This window comes from Theobroma umbraticum, unplaced genomic scaffold (assembly GCF_002168275.2).
Source record: "Theobroma umbraticum cultivar Fairchild unplaced genomic scaffold, ASM216827v3 scaffold_50.0, whole genome shotgun sequence".
Classification (NCBI taxonomy): Eukaryota; Viridiplantae; Streptophyta; class Magnoliopsida; order Malvales; family Malvaceae; genus Theobroma; species Theobroma umbraticum.
The window spans coordinates 4,720,207-4,733,714 of NW_018397261.1; the positions used below are offsets into that span (position 1 = coordinate 4,720,207).

A 13,508-nucleotide genomic window follows, 5' to 3' on the forward strand; every position below is an offset into this window, starting at 1 on the left:
TATATATATAGTTTTATTGTTAATTTGTTTCAATTACCTTATTGTGAGTGAATGAAAATATGCACTATAATGTTTAGATTTGAAAAACTTTTTCAATTGCACGTAATGATTGAATAAACTTATTAGATGTTTGTAATTTATGATTTTTAACGTTAATTGTAATGTAAATGTTTGAACTTTCTTTTAGAATATATTCATGAATTCGGTACATTAGGTGATTGTAATTTATATTTATGATATTGGAAAGTGAATATAATATTATTTGAAAAGTATAAGATCTAGGGTCGATTTTGTTCTCATCGGACCATGGGCTCACTCCTTGGACCGGTCCTTAAAAGTCATGGCAAATTCACGTTTAAAATTCTTAAAATTGATCATGCATGGGTGGTCAAAAGGAAAAAAAAAACCAACATAATTTTGAATTAATGAAATTCATTTAATCCATAAACTCATTAAAAAAAGCTGTATTTAAGATTTTTTTATAATCTATTTAGATTAAGTTAGAATATTTTTGAGTGCAATAAAAGAGGGTTAAGATACGAACTTGATCGCATGCTTTTTCAAATTATAGATTTTTTTAAAAAATTTGATGAATTAAATTCATATTTTTTCATTAATATTGAAACTTATCTTTCCTTCAATAAGTAATTGTTAAATCTACGACACGAAGCTTTAAATTAATATCGTGACAATTTACATTCTATTTTTGGATCAATTAAAAACATGTGGCATCAATTCAATAAATTTGCACATGAGCGGAATTGAGATATCATGTATCCATCTGTCGAAACAGTTACTTTATAACTTGCCATGTTAACTAAAAAGTGGTCATGTTATCAATATAATAGTTTACGTCAGTAATTTAATATTATTTATTGATAGATAAGTTAATATTAATATTTGATGAATATGGAAAGTGCGAGATTAAGTCGATTTTATAATTTTAAAAAAATTTACTTAAAAGAATTACAAATTAAGAAATTAAGTTTTTTGAATATGAAAAGTATGAGATTAAGTTTACTTTCTAACTTTAGAAGAATTTACTTAAGGAATTCGAAAGTAAAACGTTAAGCATATTTTATCGCTTTAAAAGAATTTACTTATTTAAAAGAATTCTGGTAATTCGATTTTAACCGAAGAATGTATTTTGTTTAATCAAATTTTATGTGTGTTTTGTTTAGCCATAAATTGAACCCTTCAAATCGGGGGGACCACTTCGTGTGTCCTGACTGTACATTGTAAGGTAACTTCAGCATCAATCAGTTCAATATATCAAAGCAACATGGACGGCTCTGATCCGTGGGCATTATTGTAAATTTAAGAGAAAAAAATATGGAAAGGAGGTGAAAAGGTCGGGTAGTAGTCTTTCTTGCTCCCAGGAAGGAGCTTGAATGGAAAATTTTCTCACCTAATTGAAGTTGCCATATTTTGGAGCTACTCTCGTAAATTCCTTTGATTACCCTTGGTTCAATTCTCGCCTCATTTTACTTTTGTGTCTGTTCTCTTTTTCTGTGTTAGACCTTCCCTATATATGGCCTTCTCCCTCTCTCTCTTTGAGAAAGGCTCATTTTTTTTCTCTCCCTTCTCCTTTGCTCATTAATTAACTGATCAACTTGTTCTCTTCCAATTCTCTGTTTTAGGTCTCGGAGTTTTCGTTTTTCTTCGTCTTTTGTTCGTTTTCTTGTCTGGGTAATTCTTGTTTTTTGTTGAGGTTTTAATAGGTAGCCATGAATGCTCTAGCTGCAACTAACCGCAATTTCCGCCTGGCGTCTCGTTTACTCGGGTTGGACTCTAAGCTTGAAAAGAGTCTTCTGATCCCTTTTAGAGAGATCAAGGTTTTGCAGAAAATTCTCTTCTTTCTTGTTTTTGTTGGGGAGTTTGATGACTTTTTTGTCTTTTGATCTTCGAATGCTATGTCTTGATTGGTGTTTTTGATCAGGTCGAGTGCACGATTCCGAAGGACGATGGAACCTTGGTGTCATACGTTGGATTTAGAATACAGCATGATAATGCCCGTGGTCCCATGAAAGGAGGAATCCGATATCATCCTGAGGTGATCACTTATTTGCGTTTCTTTTTTCTGTTGGGATTTTTGTCTTTTATTGTTTTTGTTTTTTATGATTGATTGGTTCTTTAGCCTTGAGAGATCGTCATTCGGTTTACTTTACTGATCAGGCTGTTGGCATACTTCTTTAAGAAACAAAAGACAAACCTTTTTGGAGTTTCATAGTTTGTTGAATCCAGTTTGCTTTTTTTTTTCTATTGTTCTGTGGAATTAAAGTAATATAATCTTATTTTCCTGTTAGAGCATTTTTAATAGATTCTCCTGCACCCTCCAAAAGGTAACCGTTTCAGTCCAATGGACTCTGATTTGAATGCCATAATGATAATGATGGAAAAGCTAAATCTCGGCATGATAATCAAGCAGTCTTTTCTTCTTGCGAAAATAGAGGAGAACATCAGTTAAGTAATATACTTTACCAAATAGGCCCTGCTCTTCTGAATTCCTATCGTTAATGGAATTCAGCGAAGGATTTTGGATCTTGGTCTCCTGGATTTAGAGCAAATGCCTACTTGTAACTCTGTTTCGTTTTCTGAGTTCCAATGTACCCTTTTTATATGTTTCCCCTGTTTTAAATTTCAGCAGGCAGTTTCAATTACGCATCTCTGTGCTGATCTAAAGGCATGAAAGTGCTGCAAAATCTTTAGACTTGACAATTGATGTTTGTTAATTTTGTTTAAAGGTTGACCCTGATGAAGTAAATGCCCTGGCTCAACTAATGACCTGGAAGACTGCTGTAGCAGACATTCCATATGGTGGTGCAAAGGGTGGCATCGGATGCTCCCCGAGGGATTTAAGTAAGAGTGAACTGGAACGTTTAACTCGTGTCTTCACTCAAAAGATCCATGATCTCATTGGTATACATACTGATGTTCCTGCCCCTGACATGGGAACCAATTCACAGGTTATATAGTCCTCACTGAGTTATGTTTTGTCTTTCATAAATTTTCTTTTTTTTTTTCTAAATTACAAAATTGTTTTCATTTCATAAATTTACTTTCTTAAATTTATATGTATATTAAGAATATATATGTGCAGACCATGGCATGGATTTTGGATGAATACTCCAAGTTTCATGGGCACTCACCAGCTGTTGTTACAGGGAAGCCAATAGTAAGTGCTAATGACTGACATTACAAGCTTGTGATGTAATATTTGAGACAAATATCAATAACTGGCAAGAATAACAAAACTTACATATACTTATATATGGAATTTTAGGATCTAGGTGGATCACTAGGCAGGGAGGCTGCAACTGGGCGTGGTGTTGTATATGCAACTGAAGCTTTACTTGCTGAATATGGGAAGTCGATTGAGGGTTTGACCTTTGTTATCCAGGTATAGTCAACATGAATTACTACACGGTTACGATTCCTTCTCCTTTGAGAAACTTCAAAACTTCTTTTTTTAATGTTTATATTATTAATTGTTTTCTAGGGTTTTGGTAATGTGGGGTCTTGGGCAGCAAAGCTCATACATGAGAGGGGTGGTAAGGTTATTGCGGTGAGTGACATCACTGGTGCTGTTAAGAATCCAAATGGAATTGATATACCAGAACTGCTGAAGCATAAAGAAGTTACTCGCAGTTTGAAAAGCTTCAGTGGTGGAGACTCCATGGATCCTAATGAACTGCTTGTACATGAATGTGATGTTCTTGTCCCATGTGCTTTAGGTGGAGTACTGAACAGGTTTGGATCCATTGCCAAGCATCTTGTTTGTCATGTTTCTGTGTAAACTTGTTCTGCTGTATGTTATTATTGCGAATTCTTCTATTTTATTTTTATTGCATCTAAACTATTGCGGTGCAAAACTTTTCCTATTTCCTTTAATAATTTATTGGAGTGTTTATGACTCAATGGCCTACCTATGGCTTCTTAATCGCAGTCGGGATAGAGGTTGAAACACTAGGTCAAAACCAGCTTTACAATTTGTGTTTGTATAGATTAATAAAGGTAGGCACCAAACATGCTCAAAGTTGAAATTGTACTAATTTTTTGTGTCAGCAAAAGCTAAGATGTTCTAATTTAGGGTTAAATTAGTTCATAATTTTCACATGATCAATTTATTTCATCTCTGCAGGACAATTTACATGTTCCATATTGGATATGGTGTGAGAACATGTTGTCCTTGCTGGCAAAATTTGAACTTTATTTAGAGCATGTAACTACCTAACCTAACATTGTTTTATTCTTAGTTGAGGAGGTTCCATCATTAACGTGGTATATTTGAGCAGTTGAACAAACTTGTGGCTTCTTTGCAATCTGTTTGGAAATTAGCTTTTCTTTTGACAGTATCTTAATTGGTTTCATCTTATATTTCAATCAATCGTTTCAAATATGGATTGTCTCACATGTTGACTTATCATGTTCTCCTTTAAAGGGAAAATGCTGCAGATGTGAAGGCGAAGTTCATAATAGAGGCAGCCAACCATCCCACGGATCCAGAAGCAGATGAGGTATCGACCACTTGTTTTCTGCTTCTAGAGGTGGATTTTGAAATCTGATCTGAGATTTTGATACTGCAGATTCTGTCGAAGAAAGGAATAATAATACTACCTGACATATATGCAAATGCTGGAGGGGTGACTGTCAGCTACTTTGAGTGGGTTCAGGTAATAGATTTTAGTTTGAGAAAATGGGTGAAAGGATTTTTCTATTCTGTTTGCTGTGCATCTTATCTTTCCAAGTTTTAACTCTAAAGAGTCGCAGCAACAACATAGTGATGCTTTGGTCAACTCTCAATGTATACTTGGTGCAAGGAAAGTTAAAGATCAAAATATTGTTTCATCTGTAATGGTTGATTCAATGGGCACATTTAGCAAAATACAATCATTTGAAAATTGAATGACTGGCATCAAGAGCAAGTTTGTGCCTCTTAACTAGTTAAGTTCATAATTTTTCCATCTGATATGGCAGAACATTCAAGGTTTCATGTGGGATGAAGAGAAAGTGAACAAGGAACTGAAGAGGTACATGACTCAAGCTTTTCATAACATCAAGAACATGTGCAAGACCCACAATTGCAATCTCCGGATGGGTGCCTTTACCCTTGGGGTAAACCGTGTTGCTCGTGCAACTCTCCTAAGAGGATGGGAAGCATAAATGGCTCCCTTTCTTTCCTTATTTTTCTTTATAGTCTCCATTGAAAGCTCAAGCAATAGCTTTGAAGCATTCTTATCTTGCCCCCCACCATAGTTATAACTTTTGATTGTTCTCACATTTATCCTTCATAAGCATTTAGACAAACATCAAATATATTCATCGGGGGTATTTGTTAAATTTCAAGTTTTACCAGCTTATATATGGAATAATGAATTTATTGTGTTCAATATTCTTTGAGCTTTGAGATTGAATCCATTGTAACTTGTTAATACTTTTTCTCATGCCATTTTAAGTTTTTGAAGACCCCAATGCGGAAAATTGATATATTCCTTCCAATTTCTCATTGTTATTAGTATTTGGCACAAATGAGTAAATCCTCCAATAAAATATGATACATTTCTGACAAAAAAACATTCTTGTATATCTACAAGTGAACGGAATATCGTAGTATATCCTACCCTTGTTTGTTTTTGTTTGCAGCAATCTCAATGTTACTGCTAATTCTTTAAAAGGATAATATCATACTTGGCTTATATAATTTTTTAATAAAATATATAATTTAATATCTGTAATAAAAAAAATTTCTGTGTCATTTTGTTATTAATGTGATTCGACGTCTGATTCTATTACAACTAATCAAATGTGAAATTATCCTTTTTTTTTTAATTATATACTACAAAAGGAGAAAAAGAGACAAGGGCAAGCACAAACAACTAAAAACCTTGCCCGTAACTCTCTGACAGAAAGTTTGAAAAGATAATCTTGTTTATTAAAAAGTATGGGCTAATTGTCTACTCCGTTCCTATCCCACAACCACAAAGCTTTAGGGAAGAGCAAAGAACCAAAGAAAAGAGTATTCCTATTGAACAACAATGGCTTCCGTTGCCATTTCTGCCTCCTTGCAGAGAGCTTGCACCTCACATCATGTCACCAGGAAGCAACATCCACAAGCCAAACCAGCTTATTCTCTAGGAACAAAGCAAGTGATGAATGCTGTCACCCTGGATATGGAAGGACAGAAAGGCATTGGCATAGCTGAAAAAGTAGAACCGGTTTCACAAAAAGTCAACCGACCCTGAGGATGAATTGAAAGACTGTACTTTCGAGACAGAATCTTCTGCTCCAAAGTTCAGGGACGAGCGCTGGAAGAACGGGACATGGGATTTAAATATGTTTGTTAGAAATGGTAGAATGGATTGGGATGGTGTGATTGTTGCAGGTCGGCTCTACAGGAATCCATTGTCTCTTTACATTCATATCGTTTAGCATTTTGAAAAAGCAAGATAATTTGTTGTTTATCTAAAAATACTTAGATATCCTACCAAATTGGCAAATTCAGCCTCCATAGCAACAATTTTTGCTGGTTTTGTAGAAGCTAGGAGGAGAAAGTTCCTGGAGACGCAACCAGAAGCTACTACAAACCAAGAACCAGTCCAATTCAGAAGCTCTATCATACCCTGGTGGGCATGGCTCATGAGAACAAATATCCCGGAGGCTGAGCTGCTCAATGGTTATAATAACTCCTCTCACTCACTGCATACATAACTTGTTTGTTACTTCCCAAATTATCTCTCAGCTGCATTGCATCATTCTTTCAGGTCGAGCTGCAATGATAGGATTCTTCATGGCTTATGTTTTGGATGCTTTAACGGGGCCAGATGTTGTTGGCCAAAGAGGCAATTTTATTTGCAAGGCAGGATTGTTTGTGACGGTCATCGGTGTCATACTGTTCAGGCGAACCCAAGATTTCGAGAACCTGAAAAAGCTTGCTGATGAGGCCACTTACTATGACAAACAGTGGCAAGCATCCTGGAAAGATCAAAATGCAAGCTCTGCTTCTTCAGAGAAAATTGGAAATACTTGAAATTTGAGTTCACGTTATTACTTGTTCATTTAGAACAATATAATCATAATTGCAGTAGTATATGGTTCTAATAGAAGTAGTATGATTCTAACAGTCAACTACTCCCCTTAAAGATTTATTAATGGCCTTTTAAGAACCTTATCATCCACATTAATGTTGATGAGATGAGAATATAATGATATAAGCGTGGAATGCATGCTTAACTGTTAAAGGCTGGGTGAAAAGGAAGCCATTAAAGAGTTTTGAGCTCGAGCGGAATCTGCCTCTAAATGCCATTATTTAATGACCTGTTGATATATAACAACGCTTTTGTAGAATCTTTAAGATTTCATAATGTAACAAATGCATAATTAAAAATTGCACTAAATATATTAAAGTTCACTTTGAAAATTTTAAATTATAGATTGATTTATAATTTTTAAGATCTCTGATTTAAAATCTATCTTAAATTTTATAATTTTTAAATTTTTGTATATATAATTAAAACAATCATATGTTAACTTGCCCATCAAATCAAAGGATGACTCTGAAGTGAAGCCTGTCCAAACACATCGGTTTGGGACAACTCATGGGTTGTCCTGAACTCATTGCTCACCCTGGTTTTATGGTCCCATGTTCGGCACAGTTACCATGAGTGAGGCAAGGCAACGTTTTACAAAATACGGAAGCAATATCTTCGTGACAGCAGAGAGTTACCCTTAATCCGAGAGTTGTGTATCCAAGAAAACTCATCCAAATGTGGTGATTTTCTCTTCTCAAGTGGACAAGATATTCAACCAATTTTATAAATACAAATTAAATATAATATACCTTTTTAGGAGGAATTTTGTTCACTCAGGTTAAAATATGAAGCGATGGATGAAACTTATTTAGGTATTTTATAATTTATTTCTAAATGTGGAAAGGCAAAGCTACAAAAGTCGATGACATTTTGTTCCAATTGGCCAACAAAATTCCCGAAACATAAAAGTAACAAAACCAACACAAAATAAAAATAATAGAAGGAAAACCCAAAAAAAAAAATACAAAATAGAAAAAATAAAGTTTTAAACTGAAAAAACCACTTTATTTAATGCATATCTTATTATAAATATATAATATATGTATCTCCAGTCCGCCTCACTAGTCGCTTTCTTTTTCTCCTTCAAGTTTCAGATGCCAATAGAAACAACGGCGACATCGAATCCAAAATGCCGGCTCTCCCCCAAAACCCAAATTCCTCCGCGCGGCTGTTGGCGGACAGCGCGGAGGCGGAGCGGCGACTACTGGAGGCGGAGGAGCGATTGAGGGAGGCCATAGAGGAGCTCCAGAGACGTCAGAGGACGGCGGCGAGTGGCCAACACCCGCCATGCGACCACGCTGACGACTCCTGCGTGGCCAACGCCATTGGTAATCTTTGCCAAAGCTTTCTCCTTTCTTATGGTGTTAGAGTGGGCATCGGGATTCTTCTTCGCGCTTTTAAGCTAGCCAGAAGACAGTCTTTTTCTTCGCTTCTTGATCTCAAGGTTAGGGTTTTTTATGGCAGTTTTATCAAATGTTTTGCTTTGAATTGGTTGTTTTGTAAATTGTGAAATGTTTTCGGAACTGAATTTTTATTTTTTTCCTAATTTATTTTTTATAAAATAATTGATTAGATGGTTTTGACGTATTATTATGTGAACTGAACTGTTTAAAGTGTGGACTTTGTTACTGTTATTTTCCTAATGAGTTGATAAAAATGAACTCATTTTTTTTAAAAAAAAAACAAAGAGAAGAAGAAAGAAAGGATTAAATTTGAGGCTAATAAAGTAAGATGAAATTAGATGGGTTTTGGGTAAATTTTCCGGGATTTTGGGTTTTATTATTTGGCTTTGCAAGGAATTATTATTTAAGAATATGAAAAAATGTGATATTAGCAGATGTTTGAATGTTTGAATTCTGTTTTTCAGCAACTTGTCTCTGAGAAAGATTTGATAGTAAGAGAAGAAGCATGCCGTGTTGGTTTACTTTTTGGTGGCTTCACAGGATCATACCATGCGCTTAGATGTTTACTAAGAAAGCTGAGAAAGAAAGAGACACCAGTGAACGCGTAAGTTTGCTACATAAAGACTTTGCTTTTTTTTTTTTCCCTATAGATGCTTCTCATTGTTTGGTTTATGGTATATGATTAGCTGAATAGTTGAAAATTTTTTATGCATGCTAGAGCCCACTCCTTATTTTTGACATTGTTTGAGGTGGTAATGGAACAGAATTTTAGCAGGTTCAATTGCGGGTTTGTCTGTTTTGGCTTTAGATGATTCAAACCGAAGGCGTACACTTGCACTGTATCTTTTGGCTAGAGTAGCCCAGGTACATGAATGCATTCTAAATTAGTAAATTTGCAAAGCTATCTGAAATTGTTGGAACTAGTTTTCCAATTCACAGTCTAATATTGTGTTTTACTCTTCAGTGTGCTTATAATTCTGCAAAGGCAAAAAATAAGTTTCACTTATGGGGAAGCCATTGGAGGCATGGCGACTCTTTGCTCTTTGCTTTAGCATGTGCCCAGGTAACACTAAGCTCATATTGATTTCATGACTAGATGTTTACTTTATACTTTTGAACTTGTTATTTTATCTCTGTAGATGAATTGATGATAGTGGAACATTCATAACACTAGAAATTGCTTAGTTTGGTGAGTAAAGGGTGTCAAAGAATAGCATTGGCTAAATTTTAGGCATAAATAATACAAGATATTACTCTTTTATTTGTGATGTTCTGGAAATGTAACTAATTATATTCTGTTCCTGTGGCATATTGAATTTTACCTCCAATTATTTGTTTCCACTTTTTCCATTTAAAAATTTATTATTTAGCTGAAGGTTGCTCTTTTCTAACAAATTGGAGTTTGCTTCTGAGGTTAACAAATGATCCAAAAATTTCTTGTGGTTTCGTATCTGCTGTTCACTTACTAGTGTTAGATTGATATCTTTTTCATCATCAACATTTGTTTTTACTTCATCCATTTTACTAATGCTCATAACAGGTTATGTATGCCTTTGTAATGCGTCCCGAGAGCTTGCCAAAATCATATCAGGATTTTATTCAGAAGACTGGTCCTGTTGCAGCTCCTGTATACAAGGCTGTAAGGGAGAACTGTAGAGGTAGTCCAGTGGATGTTGCATCTATATCCGCCTACTTATATTGCCGAGGGAAGACCAATAATGTGAAGTTGGAAGAGTTCCCTTCTATTATTCCTTGTTCTGTTATTCATCCAGACACAAATTCTTGTCTAGCTCACAATGCTAATGCAGCTTCAGCTACATTTAGGAAAACATTTCCGCTATACTTCTCTCTGACATTTGTGCCATTTGTTGTTCTGCACCTACAAAAGGTACATATTGCGTAACATATTGGTTTTCTTTTCTGCATCTGTGTGTGTGGAGGGAGCTTGGCGTTGGTTTTGCATTCTAACTTTCATGTCATATGCTTCTGGTTATAAGAAATAAGCAGACAAGTAGAATAATGGTCTTAATGCATTTTGCGCTCTGTAAAAGGTCCAAACGAGCTTGCCTTTTTTTGCATATGCTTTACCAAAATTGAAACATGTTTTTGTAAAATAAAATGGTGAACCCGGTTTAGTAAATGCTGCATTAATAATGTTGGAAGAGTGGAATGGGAATGATAGGTTTTTATTATTAAGTTTGTCTTCCTATAGCTGAGTAAAATCACTTATGCCTGGAGGAAAAAGGATCAATTGACAGTTATGTCCTTTTGTAATTGAGACAAAATTTCTTTAAGTTGGTTTTGCAGGTTTCTTTTGGTCCATTTGAGCAGCAATTATATATTCTGGCAATCTGTCAATGGCATGACAATTAGTATCAATTTCGAATTGATCCTTTTTTCCTTTTTGTTTGTTTTGCATCATCATGATGCACTTCTAGTTTATGGATACCCCTGCTCGTACCTTTTGGTTTGCTGTTAAAGGTGCTGTTCGATCAACAACTTTCTTGTCTGCATTTGTTGGAATTTTTCAGGTAGCTGGTTTCTCAGTTCTCATTCACTTTTTTCTGTTGTTAAAATCTGTATGAATATGTTCTTGAATATTTTTCTTGTGCAATGCAAGGGGGTTATATGCGTGCATAGAAAGATTGCATCAAAAGACCATAAGCTGGTATATTGGGTTGCTGGTGCTATAGCAGCTCTTTCTGTATTACTGGAGAAAAAAACCAGACGCAGTGAACTTGCTCTATATGTTCTTCCACGAGCAGGAGAATCATTATGGTATATTTTAGTAAACCGGCACCTGCTTCCTGATATTAAAAATGCTGAGGTATTGCTTTAATTTTCTTTCTCATGAGACCTTCTTTGTTGGTCTAAGTGAAATTTGTGTCCATAGTTAGAGATAGATAACCAGCTTTGTTCTTAATATTTCTGGGGCTAGTCACCTTGGTTTGGGTCCTTATTTCAAAAGGTCATGAATTTTGTTGGCATGAATTAGGTGGCTATGTTACAATGTGCTGTTGTTACTCAGAAAGTACTTCCCAGCAATGAATTTTAATGGAGACGTATTTAGACTATGTTTGTCTATGCTATGTAGTCTTGTAAATCCATGATTTATCTAGGTGTTGCACATATAATTGAGACAGAAAGATGGTTTCCTTTGTCTACTGCATCATTATGCAATTAACTGAGTTGGTTTTTTTTTCTTCTAAATTTGGCTTCTGTATTAAGGCTTGCAATCTGTCACAGGTGGCCTTATTTTGTGCATGCATGGGAGGAATCATGTATTACCTAGAATATGAGCCAGATACCATGGCCCCCTTTCTTAGGGGCCTAATCCGCCGCTTCCTGGCTAGCAGAATAAGCAATCCAGGCTCTTCATCTAATCGGACAGCTTCATACACCTACTTGCAGACTCTTGATGCCATGAATAAGCCACAACTACAGGACAACCGAGAGGTCGAAACTTCAACACCTAAACAATACAACCTTGAATCTATACCGGGGCTCTAAGCATGTTTTTGTTGCCTATTATATCACTCTGAAATTCAGTCAACCATCCATTCTTTGTAATTTATATATTCACTTTATTGCTAAAAATATAGTAGTAGAACATTATACAAGGGGATTAGTGATGATGCAGTGCCTGTTAAGGCAAATAACTGAAATAGAGGGATTTATTTGTAATCCCGCTGTAGGTTCTCTGTACTCCACCACAGGAAGATGTCACGGGGTCATTACTCTCTCCCCCATAAACCGACTTATAGGGGTGTGCAGCACACCCGTTTATAAGGAGCTCAGGACCTCTCGTTCTTGTCTGATGTGGGATAGAGGCACTTTCCTTGTGACACTCTCACCCACCCGAATCGGCAACGCCCCCGTTGCTGTCGGTCACCCTGCCTACCCCATTGGGCCTCACTGGACCAGTCCCACTGGGCCGGGCCCTTGGCGTGAGTCAGAACGAGGATCGGTCTGCTTTGATACCATTTTGTCACGAGGTCATTACTCTCTCCCCCATAAACCGACTTATAGGGATGTGCAGCACACTCGTTTATAAGGAGCCTAGGACTTCCCGTTTCTGTCTGATGTGGGATAGAGGCACTTTTCTTGTGACAAAGAGCCGTTGTTATTGAAGAGATATTGAACGCGAGGAAATGATATGTGATGCTAAATGTAAAGATTGTGCAAGGATTTGCCTTTGCCCTCTCTAAATAATCTCAGTTGCAGTCTATTCCACTGATCATTTAGCTTAACAACGCAAGCTTTTTTTTTTTTTTTCTAATTTACATACTTGATTTACAAGAAGGCTTATTGGTGGAGGGGTGAGTTCCTCGAATCATGGTGAAGTCTATGATCATCAATTCAATGGTGCTTTTAAGTTTTTAAACTTGGTTTGAATGGTAATTTGCAATTTCAAATGGATTAAAAAAATTTAGTTCCAACAAAAATCTGGATAAATAATTTCTTTTCCACAATAGTATTGTGAATACAGTTTTTCTATTCAACTACCCTTTGGTGACAAAAACATTGCTATGCTTTGTCAAAGGAGAAAAACTGGAAGTAGTGGGCTGAAACTTCCAGATACTAACTTGATATTCCTGGAAACCAATCAATGACACTCGCACATTTTTTGATTGATCTAACCAGAGTTTGATCAGTCATTGTTAGTGCATATAAGAATAATAAGTTAACATTAGCCGTAGGAACAGGTCAGTTTAGCACTGGTCAACAGGTCTGCAGCAGCCAAAATCCTGGCTACATCTGTCCATTATTTTAATTCTTCTTCTCGGCAGATCTTGGGGAGCACAATATATTATTCGTTCCAAGATTTTTCACTTTGGTTGGGGGAGGTGGCAGAAAGAGAATGATTGCTTCCAGGAAAAGTTACTTCTGCAATCGTTTTATATGCAGGCGTAACTGTGTATTCCCAACGATCAGATATAACATAATTCTATCTGATCAGCATGGATATAAGATTGTTTGATGCTGCTCAGACTGGAAATATTGGCAGCTTGCACCA

General features: G+C 35.9%; 3 protein-coding genes across 3 annotated transcripts; all 3 read left to right on the plus strand.

Moving 5' to 3' along the window:
• Positions 1-1,521: 1,521 nt before the first annotated feature.
• Positions 1,522-5,390, plus strand: LOC110418283 (glutamate dehydrogenase 2). The gene is made up of 9 exons (XM_021430969.2): positions 1,522-1,835; positions 1,940-2,053; positions 2,745-2,966; positions 3,101-3,175; positions 3,284-3,400; positions 3,500-3,750; positions 4,442-4,517; positions 4,587-4,673; positions 4,978-5,390. The coding sequence occupies exons 1-9, from the start codon at positions 1,728-1,730 to the stop codon at positions 5,161-5,163; spliced, it is 1,236 nt and encodes a 411-aa protein (XP_021286644.1). The 5' UTR covers positions 1,522-1,727; the 3' UTR covers positions 5,164-5,390.
• Positions 5,391-6,035: 645 nt separating this feature from the next.
• Positions 6,036-7,113, plus strand: LOC110418286 (light-harvesting complex-like protein 3 isotype 1, chloroplastic). Its single transcript, XM_021430973.2, is given in 4 exon segments — positions 6,036-6,245; positions 6,247-6,382; positions 6,536-6,673; positions 6,762-7,113. Coding segments are annotated over 4 exon segments (750 nt in total). The 3' UTR covers positions 7,028-7,113.
• Positions 7,114-8,125: 1,012 nt separating this feature from the next.
• LOC110418282 (Mitochondrial import inner membrane translocase subunit Tim17/Tim22/Tim23 family protein) lies at positions 8,126-12,757 on the plus strand. Its single transcript, XM_021430968.2, has 8 exons — positions 8,126-8,532; positions 8,956-9,095; positions 9,256-9,355; positions 9,456-9,554; positions 10,032-10,379; positions 10,930-11,022; positions 11,112-11,318; positions 11,738-12,757. The coding sequence occupies exons 1-8, from the start codon at positions 8,218-8,220 to the stop codon at positions 11,999-12,001; spliced, it is 1,566 nt and encodes a 521-aa protein (XP_021286643.1). The 5' UTR covers positions 8,126-8,217; the 3' UTR covers positions 12,002-12,757.
• The last annotated feature ends 751 nt before the right edge of the window (positions 12,758-13,508 follow it).

Coding starts and splice junctions, on each gene's coding strand:
- LOC110418283 (XM_021430969.2), top strand. CDS start 1,728: ATGAATGCTCTAGCTGCAACTAACCGCAATTTCCGCCTGGCGTCTCGT. Junction 2,967..3,100: donor ACATGGGAACCAATTCACAG/GTTATATAGTCC, acceptor ATATATGTGCAG/ACCATGGCATGGATTTTGGA. Junction 3,401..3,499: donor GTTTGACCTTTGTTATCCAG/GTATAGTCAACA, acceptor ATTGTTTTCTAG/GGTTTTGGTAATGTGGGGTC.
- LOC110418282 (XM_021430968.2), top strand. CDS start 8,218: ATGCCGGCTCTCCCCCAAAACCCAAATTCCTCCGCGCGGCTGTTGGCG. Junction 10,380..10,929: donor TTGTTCTGCACCTACAAAAG/GTACATATTGCG, acceptor ATGCACTTCTAG/TTTATGGATACCCCTGCTCG. Junction 11,023..11,111: donor CATTTGTTGGAATTTTTCAG/GTAGCTGGTTTC, acceptor GTGCAATGCAAG/GGGGTTATATGCGTGCATAG.